The sequence below is a fragment of the Fistularia commersonii genome, chromosome 26 (assembly GCF_037954325.1).
Source record: "Fistularia commersonii isolate RoL2024-O1a breed Wild chromosome 26, RoL_Fcom_v1.0, whole genome shotgun sequence".
Lineage (NCBI taxonomy): Eukaryota > Metazoa > Chordata > Actinopteri > Syngnathiformes > Fistulariidae > Fistularia > Fistularia commersonii.
Window position 1 is genome coordinate 8,504,531 of NC_141309.1, and position 20,693 is coordinate 8,525,223.

At 38.8% G+C, this 20,693-nt stretch overlaps 2 protein-coding genes across 2 annotated transcripts in view; one reads left to right on the plus strand and one right to left on the minus strand.

Annotated features, from left to right (window-relative positions):
- LOC147218495 (ras GTPase-activating protein 1-like) overlaps positions 1-7,976 on the plus strand; it is a 36,066-nt gene extending 28,090 nt beyond the window's left edge. Inside the window, exons 10-26 of the mRNA XM_086173646.1 lie at positions 104-227; positions 320-476; positions 608-695; positions 894-974; positions 1,313-1,470; positions 1,596-1,672; positions 1,861-2,033; positions 2,129-2,288; positions 2,456-2,598; positions 3,275-3,390; positions 3,483-3,569; positions 3,706-3,773; positions 4,295-4,383; positions 4,464-4,541; positions 4,610-4,744; positions 4,826-4,905; positions 6,534-7,976. Coding sequence (XP_086029772.1) covers positions 104-227; positions 320-476; positions 608-695; positions 894-974; positions 1,313-1,470; positions 1,596-1,672; positions 1,861-2,033; positions 2,129-2,288; positions 2,456-2,598; positions 3,275-3,390; positions 3,483-3,569; positions 3,706-3,773; positions 4,295-4,383; positions 4,464-4,541; positions 4,610-4,744; positions 4,826-4,905; positions 6,534-6,582 — 1,863 coding nt within the window. The 3' untranslated portion in view covers positions 6,583-7,976. The remainder of the gene's footprint in view (positions 1-103; positions 228-319; positions 477-607; positions 696-893; positions 975-1,312; positions 1,471-1,595; positions 1,673-1,860; positions 2,034-2,128; positions 2,289-2,455; positions 2,599-3,274; positions 3,391-3,482; positions 3,570-3,705; positions 3,774-4,294; positions 4,384-4,463; positions 4,542-4,609; positions 4,745-4,825; positions 4,906-6,533) is intronic.
- Positions 5,886-10,765, minus strand: ccnh (cyclin H). The gene is made up of 10 exons (XM_086173647.1): positions 10,627-10,765; positions 10,423-10,549; positions 10,219-10,341; positions 10,062-10,135; positions 9,545-9,758; positions 9,246-9,409; positions 8,588-8,658; positions 8,363-8,471; positions 6,143-6,206; positions 5,886-6,074 (listed from the first exon to the last, which is right to left on the minus strand). Exons 2-10 carry the CDS (start codon positions 10,537-10,539, stop codon positions 6,048-6,050), a joined length of 963 nt encoding a protein of 320 aa, XP_086029773.1. The 5' UTR covers positions 10,540-10,549; positions 10,627-10,765; the 3' UTR covers positions 5,886-6,047.
- Positions 10,766-20,693: the final 9,928 nt, after the last annotated feature.

Below are 20,693 nucleotides of genomic sequence, written 5' to 3' on the forward strand. Positions count from 1 at the left end.
TCAATTGAAAGAAAATTTTATTGAAGAAAATAAAATGATTTACCTGCTTACTGTGATTTTGTAGTTGTGTAATACCTTGGTTTGTATTTGTTTTTACTTCAAGCACCAAGAACAAGTAATTTCTGACACTGTGGATGGGAGAGAAATTTATAACACTATCAGACGGAAAACAAAAGATGCATTCTACAAAAACATAGTCAAGAAAGGCTACCTCCTGTTCAACAAAGGTATGCCATGTGTTAAGCTGTATTTTCTATTTAAAAGATTGAACAGCCCTATCAAAGTTAATGAGATTTTTCTTTGTTCCACTCGCCCTCAGGAAAAGGCAAGAGGTGGAAGAATCTTTACTTCATTCTGGAGGGTAATGATGCCCAGCTTATATACTTTGAGAGTGAGAAGAGAGCCACTAAACCTAAAGGACTGATTGATTTAAGTGTTTGCTCCGTGTATGATGTGCATGACAGTCTTTTTGGCAGGTGAGATGTAGAAATATTGTTTCTTGATCGAGTTTATAAAGCTATGACTCTGTCTATACGGTCTTTTGAATATTTCAAAATCTATGGCAAATGACGGAGGTTTTCTCCTATCACACATTTTACATTTTCAGGCCAAACTGCTTCCAGATTGTTGTCCAGCACTTTAGTGAGGAACAATACATTTTCTATTTTGCGGGAGAGACTCCAGAGCAGGCACAGGTACTAAGAAAATGGACTTCCCCACTTGCCTACCTCCTCAAAGCAAGATGAAGTGCATGTTTTGTTTTGATAGTAAAACCCACCGGGTCTATATGATATTTAAATAATAAAATAAACTATATAAGATGTATATAATTCTATACTGTCAGTCCAGATGAAGATGGTTATGAGTGATTTAACATGCTTTTTCTTTTTCAGGATTGGATGAAATGCCTTCAAACTTTCTGTAGTAACCTAAGGAAAACCACTCAGCCAACAACCAATAAAAGGCTCAGGCAGGTAAATGTTACAAAGAGAGCATGTGCATGTGTGTGACTATTTTAAATTATAAGACCCAATTTGAGGAAAAAAAACGATTGCCTCACAAATGTAATAGTCTTTAATATAGGACTTTATCAAAGTCCAAAAGGTTTCTGGACAACTACACCACTAGACAGTCAATTGATAAAATTGATGTGACAAAAAAATATAACCTCTCTGAATCTCTATGTCAAGTTTTAATTATTTAAAAAATACGTTTTTGTTGTTATTTTTTTCGTCTTCTGGACATTTTGAGTAATTGTTATAAAGAAATCCACCATTGTTGTTTTGTAACTTTAATCTTCATTTTATCCCAGGTGAGCAGCCTGGTGCTATATGTGGAAGAGGCCCATAAGCTGCCAGTAAAGTATTTCACCAACCCTTACTGTAACATCTACCTGAACAGCGTACAGGTGGCTAAGACACATCCAAGAGAAGGGCAAAACCCTGTCTTCACCGAGGAGTTCATTTTTGAGTGAGCCTGTCCCATACCTACTTGCTTATTTCTGTCACAGCAGGTGTTTTGTTTACTATCACATCCTCTACTATATTGGCTTCAAAATAACAAGAATTGTTGGTTTCTCCACGATCTTCCTTCAGTGACCTGTCGAGTGAGATCAACAGATTTGAAATTAGTCTAAGCAACAAAACAAAAAAGAGCAAAGAAAGTGACATCTGTAAGTACAGCTATAAAGTTTACAACAAATGTAAATATCTAAAATACAATAAAGGGCTTTTGAATTTGTTTTTCTGGTAAATACATATCTGAGCAATTTATTCTTTGCCTATTGCATTCTCCCAGAATTTGTCTGTATGAAGTTGCTCTTTATGTTTTTTTTAAACTCTTCACCTCTTTCCCTGCCAGTATTCATGAGATGTCAGCTGAATCGTCTGCAGAAGGGCCAAATGATTGACGAGTGGTTCCCCCTCAGTTCCCATGTGCCTCTGAAAGGCATTGAACCAGGCTCATTACGTGTACGTGCGCGGTACTCCATGGAGAAGATAATGCCGGAGGAGGAGTACAGCGAGTTTAAAGAGGTCTGATCCATAAAGAAGTTGTTTTCTCTGATTTGTCATTAACTACATGTGATTACTTTAAAATGAAAATGATTGTTTGTATATGGCATTGGCAGATGATCTTGCAGAAAGAGTTTCACGTCATCTATGCTCTAGCCCATGTGTGCGGTCAGGACCGTAGTTTACTGGCAAGCCTCCTCCTCCGGATCTTCAGACATGAAAAGGCTGAAGCCCCATTACTCAGGACACTCAATGATAGAGAGATAAACATGGAGGGTAAGAAATACTAAAAAAAAACGTACTTTATACCCAACCATTGAAGATTTTTGGCTGTTTCATATTTTCACATATTTCAAAACACATACATTCATACTTGCAAGTCTTTTAATTCTGAATAGTGTTGAATTATGTATAATTCTAATCAGTCTAACTCCTCATGCCAGATGAGGCCACAACCTTGTTCAGAGCAACCACACTGGCCAGCACACTGATGGAGCAGTATATGAAGGCCACAGCTACACCCTTCGTCCACCATGCTCTGAAAGAAACTATTCTCAAGATTATGGATAGCAAACAGTCCTGTGAGGTAAAAAATAAAAATGATGAATTCTTCCCATAAAACAGCAATTCCTATCGCTAGACTCTTTCCGTTGTTTTTTTCTGGCAACCAATATTTATTGGAATAAGAAATATTAAAATAACTAGAAGCGAAGAGATGCGTTTGGAATCTTTAGATGCCAGTTATGTTTCAAACCATTTGAAGTTGATATAACGTGGATATAAAAGAGCAAATTTAGCTTCTTTTTTTTTTTTTTACCCTTGGTTGAATAATATGGACACATCTACGCCATGAATATAACTATTGGTGTACTGTATCATATAATACAGATCATCCTCTAATAACCTACTTTTACTGTTGGATAGCATTAAATGGTTTTCACCATCAAGAAAACCATCCATGCTACAATTTTTTTTAAAAGTAATTGTTTTAGGTCATTATAATCAAGTTTTCTATAAAATTATGTTTGTGTTTGTAAATTATTCAATATTTATTTTCCCATCTATTTATATGTTCATTTGTGCAAAAACTGGCAAATACTGCAATTATAGGGAAACAGGTGCAATAACTTAATTCAAACTTTATTCCTAGTTCAGAAATAGTCACATCTAATTGACTGCTACATTAAATTTGCAGTTTGTCTAGCTCATAATGTCTTGGATTATAAAGACATTTCAATTCATTCTTTTTGTCTTGTTTGAAGTTAAACCCTTCCAAACTGGAAAAGAATGAAGACGTCAACTTGAACCTGGCTCATCTCCTCAACATCTTGTCTGAACTTGTAGAAAAAATCTTCATGGCTGCTGAAATCCTCCCACCGTGAGAACCCTCATTGTTTTAATAAATTGTCACTTCAAAATAAGATACAAGGTCCTTAATAATTCAGCTTCACACTGTATTTCTTCTTTCAGGACTCTGAGATTCATTTATGGTTGTTTGCAAAAGTCTGTGCAGCAGAAATGGCCCACAAACACCACAATGCGGACAAGAGTTGTGAGGTAAATGCCAAATTATCAAAATCATGACAGGAAAAAAACATTTTCTACTGACCAAGATACTTAATCTGAATATTATCAATCTGAGCAATGAAGTGTTGTTTTGTAGTCTAATCTAACTTATCAATTTGTCTTTCAGTGGCTTTGTCTTTCTAAGACTGATATGTCCTGCTATCCTCAACCCTCGAATGTTCAACATAATATCAGGTGAGCGTTCATCCAGTCATTTCAAACTAAAAGGAAAAAGGGTCTTTTTTTTTTAGTGTGCCTGCACAATTTTTTAACTCTCATTTCCTGCTAAAGATCCCAAACCAAGTCACTCAATCGGTTTCATTAACTACACTGTATATTATTCTTTAAAACATGGCAATGTGTACCATAAAGCTAAAAACTGCATCATACCAGTAGTTCGCCATAGCATTGATGGCAAGAAAAAAATAAACTGTTCTCAAGTAAAAAAATACAGTACCTAAAACTGGGTTACTGAGAAATTGTCCAGAAGATATCTGAAATGTACTTTGCAATTTCCTGAAAACAAGCATTAAATATTGTGAAATGATACCTTGAATTTGAAAATAAATTGACATTTATTGAGTTGGAGAGAGAATTTGCATAAACTGCACAAGATTTCAAAAATGTAGACCTTGGGCCTTCTTGTGGGAACTCTGTGCTTTGGCTGTGATTGATTTTGAACTTGTTTTTTTTTTTTTTTTCTGATTCTCCCGTAGACCCCCCATCACCAACAGCTGGCAGGACACTCACACTGGTAGCAAAGTCTGTCCAAAACCTAGCCAACCTTGTTGAATTTGGAGCCAAGGTATTACATTTAAACTGTTACATGTTATAAATCGTTTCAATTTTGAGCATGTTCCAACATGTATTACTGTCTACTAACAGGAACCCTATATGGAGGGTGTGAACCCTTTTATCAAAAACAACAAGCATAGGATGATCATGTTTCTGGATGAGTTGGGGGTGAGTAATGTAGAATCAAACCATAAGAGTCATTCAGAGCTGGAAATAATAGTGATCAATGTTTGTAGAATGTCCGTGACCTCCCTGAAGCCACAGAGCACTTTAGGAAAGACCTTTCCCGGGACCTGGCTGCACTGCATGAAGTCTGTGCCACACACTCAGATGAGCTACGAACATTAAGTAATGAGAGGGGAGCACAGCAGGTCAGAGCTAATGACGTCATCACACTGTCACTGTCCTCCTGTCCGCCGAACACCCATCTAATTCCTGTTTCCCCTCTATAGCATGTGTTGAAAAAGTTGCTGGCCATCACAGAGCTCCTCCAGCAGAAGCAGGCACAGTATGCCATGTCCAACAGCAACAGGTAGTACTGCACTCCTCCTCCTCTCATCTTCCCATCCTTCTGACAAGTCTCCTCCGCCGGAGTGCAGCACAGAGGAGACCTAGCATGTGCTCCCCCATCACCATGGCAACCCTTTCATCGCCATCCATCATCATGTCCTCCAATAGTCCTGCCCATCCCCATTCATCTTGTCCTGTCTGCCACAAGAGCTATGCAACAACAGCCAAGTACACAGTACTGAAAAAAAAACCTTGCACCAGTGATTGACAGATGTATAAGCAGGAAAAAAAATCCCTCATAAACTGTGTTAATCATTCTGACTTGGGTACATATAATTCCCTTCATCACAAGGGGCAAATATTAAGATTTCAAGGTTTCTCTGTACCCAGTGTTTTGAATAGCGCAGGTTGCCAAATGTACTGCCCTCTGCTTAATATGAGGAAACTGACATGAAGAAGCAATTTCTGTCTGTCTGTCCCCTTTCTTGTAACTGGATTGTGAGTGATAATGCTTTTATAATGTAATTAGTGACTGATTTATTTTAAGTTTGTGACAGTATCTGCAAAGTGCTGAAACTAGCATTTCTATTCGTTCCTTTTTCTAGAATGGAACATGGTCTTTCAGAGAAGTATCGTTATTTTATATTAATAAATTCTCTTGCTGGAATCATGAGTATATAAGTGAGATGAGCTGAATTCTTTTTCTGATTGTATCAGCTACTTTTTGGTTGTTTGGTTTTGTTCCTTTTTGTTTCAAGTTTGCAATGCTAGACAAGACACATAATCAGAGAAACCAAGTAAATGAAAAATGTTTACAGCAGATTTTTCAAATAGTAAAGACTGTATCAGACATGCATGCACTTATTAAACAGTTTTTGTAAAGTAGATAAATGAGTCATTCATTGTGCCTGGACAAAGGAATCCATAAATGCAAACTGCACCTGTTAGACATGTTTTACCTTTCTACTCTTTGTTAATCCACAGAAGCGCCAAGACACAATATGTAGAAAAATATTTTATTTTTTTCCCCCCTACTGAATAAAGAAACTTAATTGTTCACAATGGCAAGTATAAAAGTAAATGGGATCACGTATTTAAAGCCCTCGGTCTGTTTTGACTTCGCAGGTCAACATTAGCATTGTAATTTCTTATAGATAGAAATCTTCAAATCAGGTCCTCGTCAGTCCATTCCTGCAATGAAACAAGTCGTCAGCAAATGGTTTTCCTTGATGTCCATTTTTAATGATATTGTCTCTCACCTCTTCAGTCAAACGGGGTTCTTTTGCAACATGGCCATCTTCTTCATATCCTCGTTTTCGTTTGCTGTTACAGAAAAAGAGTGTCTAAGCAGAACTGCAAATTCTGAAGTTTAAACTTCATGTCATTGAACATTTAGAGTAGGAATTTTTTCTCAGTGTTTGTGGCAAATCCTGTCAAGTTCATTTTCAAGACTCATTTAGTCCTAGATTTTAGCATATTTCCACTTCATTGTTTCCCATTACCAGTTTGGTATCTTTCCATTTTCAATCATTGTTAATGTCACCTGGGTCTAATCCTACCATATGTGATTAGATACACAGCCCTGCTTTACTGTTACTTCCAAAATTTGACCGCACAGGCTTTTCCCAACATGTCAACTTTATTTTACAGGACAGAGTGCACCATCATGTCACTGGCTGCTGCCATCCAGGTAATGTGAAATGTCTGGATTGCAACAGAGAATCTAAAGTGTGGTCATCCACACAACCATCCAGCCAAAGTAGGGCTGCATCGAAGAAGGTGCACGACTGAAGACTGAGGTCAGTTTGTATTTATAAGCATGTGGCCTAGATTCCTGGCAGTTAAAATGCAATAGATGGCCTGTGTGCCATGGAAATCCACTTGCTGCATACATCAAAATTGCCCTTCCCAAACCCTTCCTGCAACTATTCAGAAATGGATAACCTGAAACTTGTTGAGACCATGGTGCAGTTGATTTCTTTGAAGAAGAACGTGTTATGCAGTCAGCTGCAGTAATGTCTGACCTTTGGAACTCCCTCTTACATTTGCCTGGTTATTGTTGCCGACTGACTTGGATCTGGCCAGATTCAGCACCGTGATGGGCCTCATTTTTACTTCTCAAATTTTGTCAGACGGGAGAAAATCCAAAGCATAGAAGTAGCATTGTCTGCTGTCATCAGGGAATTTTAACATAGCACTTCTCTCCAAGACGACACAAGCCTTAACTCCCTTTCTACACACCATCCTTTCAACCAGTTCACCTGGTTTTGCATCAAGCTCTTCCTGCAAGCCATGAACAACTTCCACCATTTCTGTGTATGACCTACTACGCAGCACTGGAATCATTTGTCACATTTTATGTGTGGACTTGGTTGTTGATGGAAATGGACTTGTACAGAAATAAAAAAATGTGTTTGTGTATGATAGAGTTGAAAGATAGTCTTAAGTTTGTAGAAGAAACCTGTAACTTGTCCTGTGCATGTGTTAATCCCAAATCAAACCTGCTACAGTGTGGGCCTACATAAATGCTGCTCTAAAAAACACCCAACCCCCTCCAAAGCCTGGTGGTGAGAACAACAGCTTTCATGCATTTGCAGTCTCCCTTGCTCTCCTGCCATCACAGACGTTCCAGTACACCTCTGCACTAACTGTATTTCATGTAGATACATGAGAAGTTGTGCCATGCACAGATCCATAACCTTCATTTGGTTGGCCTCATGTGTCTCCCTTGTGATTCAAGCAGCTGCAGTTGAATCTGTGCCTGTCATAGCTCAAGAGTTTACCAAACTGTTTACTGTAGTTGCACTTAAGATACCACGGACCTCACCTTCCTCACTAAGTGTTAACAGGAAACTGGCGTCAAGTAAATGATTAGCTTAAAGGTTCATCTGTGATACCAATATCAGCTGTGCTACCTGGTATGGATGATGTAATAGGAATGTGGCGTGCTGTTGCCATACTGTTCTTTCTTTCTGTCTTTCATAAAGCTGATGATGATGTGTTCCTTTTTATTTTTCTACCTGATACTGAACCTTGATCCTTTTGCATCTTAGATACAACCTCGCTAAAATAAAACTTACTACATATGACAAGAATGTTGAGTTTTAACTTGTTTTTCTGCAAGAATGGAAAGAAAATTGTAATTGTGAAAATTGGAACAAAATCTGACACCTTTGCCTCATTCACGCAAACATTTATATGTGGACAGCAGAAGGTTCTAACATTGTTGTCTCCTTATCAAGGGCAAAAACTGTTAATTTTATATCTTGAAATATAATTTAAAATTAAAGAAGAGAATGTTGTAAAACTGAAAAACTTCTTATGACCAATATATTAAAACGTGAGTACAGGGAGGTTGGTTGAAATTGCACTCATGACTTATTATTCTTTAATTCAATCTGTTCCTTTAAAGTCAGAATACAATAAGGGTGACAAAATACTGGTTCATAGATTGAATTCATATGCATGCCAAATCTTACTTGCTTGAACTTGTGCCAAATTCAGCATGAATCCTCTCCAACTTTTGCTTGCAAGCAATCACCTCCTCTGATTTGGGAAGTTCATATCTCTTAAGGAGGCTTTTCATCCCTAAGAAAAACAATTAAAGAAGAAAGTTGTATTTCCAGTACATTTGGTCAGTGAAGCACAGAACAGCGCAATATCGCCAGCCCATGGCATAAAATAGGAAGTGCAGTTTTACTCACGTCTCATTGCGTCAAACATTTTTAAAAGGGTCTCTTTGTCATCCCTCAGTCCCAGACATTCCATCAGGTAGCTGAAAATAAATTTAGGAAATGTATTACTCTATGATATGTCTGTTTATAAACACATTTCTTATAATAAAATGCAAGGAGCTGGAGCAATATTTGCTTCCCTTGACAAGGGAATATGTTAAGTTAAAGAATATCAACAAATGCCAAAACAATACTTTCTGGCTAAATAAGCTCCTTTTGTGAGGCAAAAAAATTATGCTATTGATTAAGTTGATGTTTCATCTACTCACCAGCAAGCCGAATAAGTATTTTGATTAATTAATATAAATTACTCTCCTATGAGCTCTGTAAATTAGAACATGTGCGGCCAATGAAAAAAACATAAGGAAAACAAGGTTTTACTGATGGGTACATTACGCCCCTTAGATACCAATGCTCTCTTTCTAGAGGAGATGCAGACATTGCTTTGTGTATGTCCATCTCAATTGTCAGAAAACAACACTCAACCTCAACCCCAAACCATAGGATTCTAGAGAGAGGAGTCCTTTGCCTTGCACCTTGTGTAATATTAATCATTTTTTTTCCAAACTTTACAGTGGTTGGATATAAAAGAAATAAAAAAAACTAAGGTTGAGAGCCTTCGACCCACCTCTCCAAGTTGAGACCGGCTCGAGAGGAGCTGTTCATTATTGCGGTAAGAGCAATCTGTGAGGGTGGAAACAGAAGCCCTGCATCTGTCATGGCTACTTGGGTCAGGAAGTCGTCAGCATTCTTCCTGAGGGACTCTGGGTTGTCCAATGTAGGGTATCGAGTCTTAAGGGAATACAGCATAACAAGGCATTTTCGAAATGACATTATTTAAAGTGATACACAGCTTGTGATAGAAATCACTAAGCTAATTCTCCAGTGCACAGGTTTATCAGTTTTAAAAGCACAGGGCTCTCCCACCTTGAGGTCAATGAGCAACCCCTCCATGGGCCTGTAGGGATTGTGGACCACCAAGTGAAAGTTTAGCTGTTGGATTAGCAGCAGCTCATACTCCAGAATCTGCTCCAGAACCCGTTCCTGTCCTGCAGGGGTCTCCTGCACTAGGTTTCCCACAAACTGGTTACTGGATACATTGAACTCATCCACCTTGCATGACAGATATGCACAAGTCAGCCTGAAACAAGAAGATAAGTTTGGAGAAATAAAGCTGGCGTGGCATCACTTTACAAACACAGCATACTTCATAGCAACCACTGAAGGTGTTGCGGCCTTTTGGATGAGGAATAGATACTTTAATAAACCTAGCTTTATATTTTAACAAACTTAGTTCTAATTTCAACAGATACATATAAAAAAGTAAAATGAATAATAACTAAAATGAAAATTAGAAAAGTACTACGTCTCCTCTAAAATTCAGGAGACGTTTACAGAGTCATTTAGAGTCTAAATGACATTGATTCTTGATCCAGCCACTCACATGATAATTCTAGGGTGGTACTCCATGATCGAATTGTTCACGTAGAATCTTCTGAAATACATGATGGCTGTTCCCTGCACAAGTAAGACATTTCAGACCTCCCCAAAACAGTGACACATTATACTGTTCTTACGAGGGAAAGCGTGTAAATACGTACTATCACAGACTTTGGCATTGCAGGCTTGAACATATTGCACAAGTCCAGAAGGCGCTTCTCGTAGTGCCGGAATAAAACATCTTCTTCATAGCGCTCGAGGAACACGGACTCGCTGACCGAATGCTGACGCAGGGAGCAGAGAGTTCAACCACAGCGGCACGTTCAGGTTACAACGACAACATTAGTTCCTCACTGTGTTCTTACCTTCCCGCTTTCGAACACCCTCTTGCGAAACTTGTGGTTCGCCTCTCGTCTCTTCTGCTCCACATCTTCTTCACTACTGAACGTCCAGTATTTCCTCTGCGAGCTGTCATGAAACATGCCTGCCTCGCTGGAAGGACGGGAGAGTCGCATCAGAAACATAGAGACGGTTAGCTTACACGGCGAAGTTAGCCTCCATAAACTTACTTTATCTCCGCCAGCAAATTCGTTATTCCATCCAAATAAAAGCGTACAACAGTTTAACAGGAAAGCAATGGCGATAAAAACGGACTGCTTTAATCTCGGGCGACTTTTATTAGACGAAGAACTAGGGGTTGCATAGTCGAAGCGTCGTCCCTTTCTGATGACGCACATAATCGATTTACCGTAATGTCAAAATATGCGGGCACGAAGTATTCTCTCTCTCTCTCTCTCTCTCTCTCTCTCTCTCTCTCTCTCTCTCTCTCTCTCTCTCTCTCTCTCTCTCTCTCTCATTCCCACCCTCTTATCCTGACAGTTTTAATTTAGTTTACTTAACATCCTTTATTTTGAGGAATAGCGAACTGAAGCGATCGTTATTGCTTTATCATTATACCTAGCCCAACTATGATAGCACATTTGTTGGGAATTGAGACAATTTTGTTTTGAATATCAATTAGGGAGATTTTTCAAATGCCCCAATAATCCAAATCTGAGGATGGAACACATAAAAATGAAAGAACTGTAAGCAAATGCGTTTGTTTCCTCGCTCTGTCCCCTGTCGGATTTTTCTTCTTCCGTCCAAAAATGTCACAGACCTCAGATGAACTGTCAATGTGGATGGAACTTGAGAATAACTGAACCTGGAGCCCGATCAAATATATGTTCCCGTCACTTTATACTCTGAATCGCACGGTATGTTTAGACAGAGCCACTCAACCCCCACCAGTGTTTCCGTATACCCCGTAATTTGCATAAACATGAGTAATTTATGAATAATAAATGTTCTTGCATTCAGCAGGAGCCGGTCATTTGCATATCACCAGCGCTACAGTTTTATTTCCTTAGTTGGGTGTTATCATGCAGCCCGTAAAGTGCGCATAAACCCGAATCAAAGAAATAATGCTGTAACAGGTACGTGCTGATTTATTTGTTTTTATTACTATCTAAATCTGTCACTTCACATTAAAAAAAAACACGTTTTAACATGCTGCCCGTGACGCTTATATAGTACGTGGTGCGTGGACTGTGCGTGCGTGAAGGTTTGTGTCTGCAGAATCCGTGGGTCCTGTAAATTGCATAAACATGAAGAGCCGATGCATTATTGATGAGACCAATGCAACGTGCGTTTACTGCGTGTGCGCGCACAGAAAGGACGTGCGTGCACGGCTCCTGTCAGTCTAATCAACCACCTTTGTTTTATTTTATGGGATGCATTCATATCTTGCTATGATTCTCTCAGATCGGGCAGAAACACCTGGGTCGATGCAGAGTCTGACCTGCATGTGAGTTAGCTTGGACCAAGGGTGTGTGCGCGCACGAGTGTTGTATTGTGAGCGCACACAATGATTGTGCAGTCTGTTGGTGTTTGCGATAGAGTCAGTAAGAGAATACCATAGAAGAACCCGATTAATGTCTTGGAAGTCTTGAGAGAAATCTGAATACACGTGCTTGAGATGCGCGTTTCCGCGGCACGAGTGTTTTTGTGAAAGCAGATGTTCGTGTCATCACAAGATCAGTTGTAACATGCATGTGTGAGCATCATGTAAACACACACACACACACACACACACACACACACACACACACACACACACACAGGATCAAGCCCTTGCTTCATTCTTTTCACATTTCAGTACCATCTGCAACCTCTGTAGCAAGCTGTGAAATTATTGCAATTTTTGGACACAAAGTTACTTCGAGTCTCTCACTGACTGATGAGTTGATCACTTTGCATCACTTTGGGTCCACAACTCTGTCAACTATATTTCAATGGTGGTCATGTAAAGGAGTGGCGAGCGAAGCCAGAGAAGGGTGATAATCCCCACATCTGGCCTACCTCTTCATCTAACTTAGTTCCTCGTATCAAAGAAAATAATTGTGAAATAACCTTGACGACAAAGCAAATGATTTCTCTGACCAATGAGCTCGCCAAATCTCTTTCCCTCTCTGATATTCCTCATTCTCGAGGTAGCGTTCAATCCTGTTCAGCTTCACACACCAACAAACGCAATTAAATCCTGATTTAAACTCCCTATATGTGCATATTAATTATTTTGTCCTTCGTCCCATACAAATGCCTTACCCTCTATTTGTGCAGCTGTTGCCGTGGCAACCTGGGGTGGCAGTGCTGATGTCAGAGACTCCTCCAAGGACACTCATGCAGGCACTGGGTCAGGTGATATGTGCTGCTGCCAGGCATCAACACCCAAGAACAAAATGGCGACCGTTCTCCACATATTTTTTGTCACATATGTGAGATTTAAACAAAGAGGGAAATGGAGCTCCCTGTTTCATTTGATACGTGTGACATGGATAATGTAGAATATTCCCACCGTGGTTGAACCAAGCTATTCTCAGCTGTCTTGAGAATTTTGTCTGGCTATTCTGGAGCACCCAAACCTGTCTATGACTTTGTGTTTGATTGTGTCCATACACTGGTTTTCTCTGGTTGGCATTAAACAACCAATTTTCCTTTTTGCCCACCCCCACCCCAACCCCCCCACCCCACCATATCTCTTCCTCTCTCTCCTCTCTAATTGAGCTTTGTGTCTACCTCAATCTCCATTCAAACACAGACTCATTTGCATATTGCCGCTGCACCCTGGACAGCTCCCCAGCTGTACTGTACAGAACTAAATGAGGAACACAGACCCACTTTACGTGACGTGAATACTAAGCAGCAAGGAGAGTCATTTCCCTGTTTCCTGAAAATACAGATAACTGAGAGATGAGTGGTAGAAAGAAAGGAGGACAGTTCTATCACATCAGTGCATTTAGAGGAAGACAGGCTTTACCAGCCTGAGAAAAGATGCTGATGCCGAGTTTATTACGTATAATAAAATGAGACATCGTGGAGATGCCTTTTTCATCAAAATGGACATAATGGAACCAGGAAAAAGTTGTTGACAAAATAATAGTTCTACTTGCTTGTTCATATTCTGTTTTTGAGGATGATTTCAGCATCTTTTCTTGAAATTTCTGCCCACAGTTTAATACAAACGTTTTGTTGGAAAATATGTTTTCAGTTTAAATATCAATATATTAAAAAATCAATTTTTGTTTTAGTTGTATTGGAATATTATTTACATGTTGCCCTCACACTGCCTGTGTGGACCTGGCAGCCTGGAATCCATTCTCTTACCTTCGACATTTCAAGGCCAAGTCTTGAATTTATTGACTATAGCAGAAAGCCAAGAGAGACTTTATTAGTATCAAGGAATTTTAGGGACATTTTGCTTGAGTGCACAGGGATACATTATTATGTTGCATTTTTGATGCACTCCAAACACACTTAACAGAATGTGTTAAGCACACCCTTAATGGGAACCTTAAAACCCCAAGGCCAATTTTCAGTTCTAGTGTATTGGTAAGGATTTGTGACATTTTGACTCATTTCTGGATTCAATCAATGCCATAGCTCGAGGGAGAGCAAAAATGGCATGCTCTTTATGTAAAATCCAACTGTCCTTGGCCAGCAACATGCAAACAACTTCTTCCCCCACAGTAAGACCACCGAGAATGAGAATGAATTTGATTATCCACTTTTACCTTAAAATAAGTGCATGTACAATACTTGCACTTAGAGAATCTTAGACGTGGTCATTTGTAAATGGTTGCCAAGGTTGAAATCAGTGAGTGTTAAAAACCCACATCATGTTCCATCATTTTGACCATCTTTTCTTGGAATGATGTAGAAATACAGGGGTGTGAAACTTGTGCCGTTGGAAAAAAAATAATCACTGAATAAACCTCGATAAGGCCGTCAAAAGGACCCTTTATGTCAATGTGGAATGTCACCTCCTTCTTAACATCCATATAAAATTTGTGAAAACGGCTCCGTTTAGTGAGCCAGCAGAGGAGTATCTAGTCCGTACACACTGTTTTGCCTTTGTTTATTACTCCCTGGGCTTCATTTAGGCAAGTGTGTGTGCAAATATGTCCCCCTGTTGTGCATAAAAATGAAGCTTTTACCCCATGAAAGTGTATTTTTTTTATATATCATATTTTACATCCAGTCATTTGTTCATTTGTCAGAGTTGCACGAGTAAAAATAAAATTCTTGACTAAATTGTAAAAATTACGTGGTTAAAATTACTCGTATAAAATATTAGCATTAAAAAAGAAAATAACACTAATTTAATCAGTGTGTATCACATGAACTGTTGTGTGTGTGTGTGTATGTGTGTGTGTGTGGGCGCGCGCATGTGTGGAGAGAGAAAGAGCGCTTGTGATATACATTAGGACTAATATCCTCGCAGAGTGGGGGATATGTATCTTAATCTAATTAAAAACTAGATGCCTGAATATAGATGAAGAATTATGAGTTCAAAATGGGGGAGGGGAGATTTGTTTGATTAAGTCTGGTTGCCTAGCAACCCATACCATTTATTTTCAGATCCTTGAAGATTTAATAATCAGCTTGTCTGCATTAAAATTCAAAGCAGTCTGCCATGCTACACCTGAAGGACAGAAAAATTAGGGAGGGTAATTTCTGGACCTGCAGGTGAATTGTTCACCTTCTTTGCTAAGTGCTTGTCAAAATCAAGACTCAAACACAAAAAATGGTTAAAAAGTAAACCCATAACATAAAGCTTTAAGTAGAAATTATTAAGAACTCACTATTTAGTTGAATTTAAATAATTTCTTCCTAAGATGAATTCTCTTGCAAATATAAAAAGAGCAAGCAGAACCAGTGGCTTGCAAATAGAGCTATTGTTATGTATATTCTTCAAGCTTCTAAGTGAAATGTATTTCTAAAATATAAACCACTTGGGGGGATATTTTCTGATGCCTTCATGGCTTCTCTCATTGACAGTGTGAAAGCTGGGTTCCGGCTGGTGAAGTGCTCCTACTGCAATCACTGGCCCCCTCCCCTCTTTTGTTTTCCTAATTGCTGCCCTTCCTTTTGTTAGAGCACGTTCTTCTAAGTGTAAGAGCAGAATGAAGGTTTCCTGCAGACTTCATGTGGAGTCCAAACAAAAAGCCCTGTCAGGGGGATCAGCTATTAGTGACCAATGAACATTGTGTCTGAGAAATCTGATGTTTAAAGTTCCCTCATAATTCCAAAGTGCTCTCTGTGCTCCATAAATTGTATGCATGTAATACTGAAAATGTCATAAACATTACGCTTCCCTTCTCTTTTTTCTTTTGAAATGATTACACAAAATGAAAAGCTTGATTTTCATATATGAGAAAATGAAATGGTAGGACACATTTATTCATCTGACAATAAGAAAGTATTATTATTATTATTGTTATTATTGTTATTATTATTATTATTATCATTATAGCTACTGTATAATACCTTAGTTCAATACCAAGACTATCCAAATTCTGAGATGTTATCATACAAGGTTTTGTGATGTTAAAAAGGATTTTATTTCATTCAAACTTTTAAACCTAAATTATTACCTATTTGAAATAATATCATTATGAAAATATATCTATTTCATTTCAAACATTCCCATGACACTTGCTTCTAAATATATCAAAGCTGTGTAGGCATGTTTTTTAGGGGTCTCGATAATTTTCATAGTGAGTGTTCAGCGTTATTTGATTTATAAATTCATATATGACTTATATATCAACCATTATAGTATGTGAATATTTTTTTTATTTTATATGCACATGTTTTGTGAGCGCACACACACACACACACACACACACACACACACACACACACACACACACACACACACACACACACACACACACACACACACACGCACACACACACCGGTTTTGTCTATTGTGGTTGATGTTACTCTGCCTATTCACTAGATGGGGTTAGAGCTTCATTCAGTTGGTTTTGAACAGGGGCAAATTTTTCCTAAATAACATTGTCACGGTTAAAATATACTACTATACGATTGTTGTTATCAATGTCCAGTTTTGTTTCTAGAATATGTTGACATTTTATTCTTCATATTAAAATACCTTTGGGTGTGAGCTCTACATTTTCAGTTCACACACAATTAAGGTAACAACAACGTGGACTGCATGTAGTTCATCATATATACATGCAGTATCTCTGGAAGTATGTCATTAAATGCAAACATGGCAGATGTTTTTTGTCTGCTGTTTGAAAGCAGCATATTAAATTGCCTGATGTAACATTCATATTAGTTAATTGTAAAAATATCCAGACTTTTTTAGATTTTATTTCACCATTTGTCACAAATGCAAGCTTTTAATTTATTTTTTCTCCTCTGTCGTCTTCCTTGTGTGTACTTTCCATTAACTCTTTGCCTCATACATTCATCCCAGAGTAGCATATCATTAGCTCATGGTTGTGTTGTGGCCTGCTGTTGTTCCATGGGCCCAGCTCCTAAGGGTTTCTGAATTGGCATGGGAAAGAGAAGGGGAAGGCTTAACTGTCAGAACTGTGTGCTTCTGTGGAGAAAAGAAGTAGCTCCTTGATTAACCCATTGGCTGGTTTAGCAGACCCACAATTTGCCCGTGTTCTTTATTCATTTCCCTTGTCCTTTTCATTCAGAAAAAGACCCAATAGGGCCCAGCAGGTGAATGTAAAGAAACGCGAGAGGACTCCCCTCCGACCAGCCTTTCAGATTCAGACAATAGGCCGGCCCACCTCTTGTACAGCTGCATTAAGACCCTGATTAAAGCTCTTCCTGTTAGCGATTGATTTAGGATGCAAAGCTAAAACCAACAAAACCCCACACTGCTGTGGCCTGATAATGACTGGGCCCCTCCTCCAAAGCATAGGCTTCAAATGATTAGTGGGTCTTGTTTTCTTAGTATTTGTGGCAGTCTGGTTGTGATATGTGTGTGGATTTTTCAGAGAGAGCTAGTTAGGGGAGAGGAGATTGTGTGACCAAACCAAGAGGCCTTCAGACGCATCACTCTGATTAGTTACAGTTTCTGTAAAACAAACACTTATCTTTTTTTTCTTTGACTGAAATATGGTAGCATGTATGTGCATGTTTACATTTCTTTACGGTTTGATAAGTAGGCATGGTACTGGATTTTGACATAAGTTAATACATATACACAGGATGTAAAATAGAATAAATATTTGTTGTCGAATTAAAAGTACAATGTATTAAACTTTTTTTTTTTTAATTGTATTTAAAGCGTTGGCTCGGTCGAAAGAGCAAAGACGTAGTGTATTTGTGGTACTTTCATAACAAATGCCACCATTGCTCTTAATTGAAGGAATATTTTGAGGTTAGTTTTTGGATCATGTTTTATTTTGTTTCATTTAATTTGTTATTTATTTTCACTTGACATTTAACCGCTTAGGACAATAATGTTATTCCATATATGTAAATCTACTAGAGAATGCCATGACATGGGAAAAATCTGTGGTCGAGAGACACTGAGAATAGTAACACTCTCTGAGTGTGAGTGTTGAGAGAGAGGGAGAGAATAGGAGAATCCATAAATATTACATTTCTTTGTTTGACGAATGTTTGACACATTTTCATGTTTCCTCAACAAATTCCACTGTCATATTTTTCCTTTTGTCAGTCATCTTCCAAACAACAAATCCTGACAATTATCCCAGAGACACTCCTGATCAAAACCACCTTATTCTCTCTGCTGCACAGCTCCATCACACTCTGTATCACTCTCATCCTCTTTCTTCAGTCTTCATTTGATTCCAGCTCTGTATATTACACCAATCATCAGTTCACATGCAGAAATTACATTTACAACATGTTTTTGTCGTCCATACTCTTCACAGTTTTGTACAGTCTATTTTTCTATGCATGGTGCTGTTATTGAAGTCCTGCTGCACAGTGGTTATTGTAAGACTTTAAGACTTTCGGGGGGGGTTATTAGCTAAGGACTTAAAATAATAGGCATAGTTAAATTTCTATTTGCTGCTGTCAATTTTTAGCAGATGAATACCAGGGTTTAGTTTTATAGCTTTGGTTGAATTTGGTGAATTACAGATTATTACGCCTATAGCTATCATGTAATACAGCAGTGGTCTCTTAAATACAATCACATTTTGATGATCAAAAACAAATGTTTACATGATAAATTAACAAATGGAAGAGTCAAAAAATGAGACAGATGGATAGAAATCCATAGGTCCTCAGGCTACAGTGAGGGTCCCGGACGTATCGAAGCTTGACAGCAATCCTAACATCCCACATTTTTATCAGAATAATCAAACGTACAACCCACACTTACACCAGCCTTCCTTGAAATATACACAGGTAGAGACCCAGACATATGCCTACACCTGCCGTCAGCCTTATAGCCTTTTTAACTTCTTTGCACCTCTTCCTCCCACACTATAGCGCTGTTAGCCTCAAACACTCAGACAAGCTTACTCCACCTCCAAGCGTGTTTAATATGAGTCACAATGACCTGCAGTCTAAGTTATTTTCATGGGAGTGATAGTTTCAAGTGTATGCTGTGTGTTATATTGGAACTATGGGACTACAAAAACAATGGTACAAGAAGAAGATATTGCTAAAATATCATAAGACTGAAGTTGCTTCACTAGAAAACATGGTGTAATTCATCTGCCATGGATATCTCTGATAGAATAGGAAACCACGCCACCCAATTTATTCTGCGCAGGAGTTTTGCTTTTATTCCTTTGCAGCTCAGCATAAGCCCTTTTATGCTTTATTTCATATATGGTCTTCTATAGACCTATGGGCAAGTATGCCCCTGGGCACATGGGGAGAGAAAATTCAAAATTTGTCTTCCATTTGCACCTTGTACATGTCTTTGCTCTTTGGAATCTTTCTGCTTATAGAAATGGACATTAACTGTACCTGGCAGGCAGTCAGTGGGATAAGAGCAGGGGTCTGTTGATAAATCCTGTCTTGTTCATAGTTGGACTCTAACAATGTCTACACCAAGCCCTGGGAGTATAAATCTATGAAAAACAGTGTCTGTGTTTTATTGCTGCTCTGCATTCACCCAGTTGATTTATTATAGATAGGACACCATGTTACTTTCTGCCCGCAAGTCTGCCTTTCAAGTGAATTTGAAATTAATGATCACCAAAATCACAAAGTGTACTCGACGATTGCTGTATGCATAATGATTTGAAAAGATGCATCTAGATTGGCCAACAGGACACTTTGATTTTGGTTTTTCTCTAGTGCTATAGTGCTACATTTATGTCTCTGTATTACAGTACCTATGTCTCTATATGTGTGTGTGTGTGTGTGTGTGTGCATGTGTGTATGTGCATACGTGCATGTGTGCGTGCGTGTGTGTGAGTGCGTGTGAAATGGACTTGTTGTGTTTTGCGGTAGAAATATGAGGATTTAACCAAAGGAGGGTGGGAAATAATCACTTTATTGGTGTTGTTCATCTTCTACAAAAAGTAAAGAGACTGGCATTCCTGACACAAACCCGCTTCTTTAGTTCCAACCCCACCCTTGTCCTTCGCTTCCACCAACCAACGCTTAACAAACCATGGTCCTCTGCAGCACAAACAACAGCGCTTTGTCACATACTCGACTCTTCATGACAGCACTGGGTCATAGAGTCTGACAAACTGGCTGTGTATACCATTAAACATGTGTGTCAATGTGAAGGACTGCCATGTTGTCAGTACCTCTTCTTATCGAACCCTAAAATACTTCATAGTTAACCCCCCCCCGCCTCCCTCCTCTCTCTCCCTCTCTAGCTCTATCCAGCTCTCTCACCTCGTACACACGCACACACACACACACACACACACACACACACTCACACACTCACACACACACACCTGCTCTACATGACCCTGGTGGATGTGGATCAGTGCTGCAGTACTGGCAACTCAGGTTTCAGGATGCCAACAAGACTTGTTTCGATGAAGTGCTGCTTTGAATTAAAAGTATGTTTGACGCTAAAGAGGAGCTAACCTTATTTAACAAGCTAACGTGATTTGACAGAGCTTAGACAGAGATAGAGTGCTACTGCATGGATCCCTGCCAGCCAGATTTGCTTATTCTATTGATAATGGGAGAAAATGCAGGGAAATGAACTCTGAGGTTCAACATGCAGCTAATCTGAAATGTTAACGGCTGCGTTTGCATTGATGCGATTCTAGGTATTTATTTGTATGGATGTCCAAAAGACTGCTAAATTCT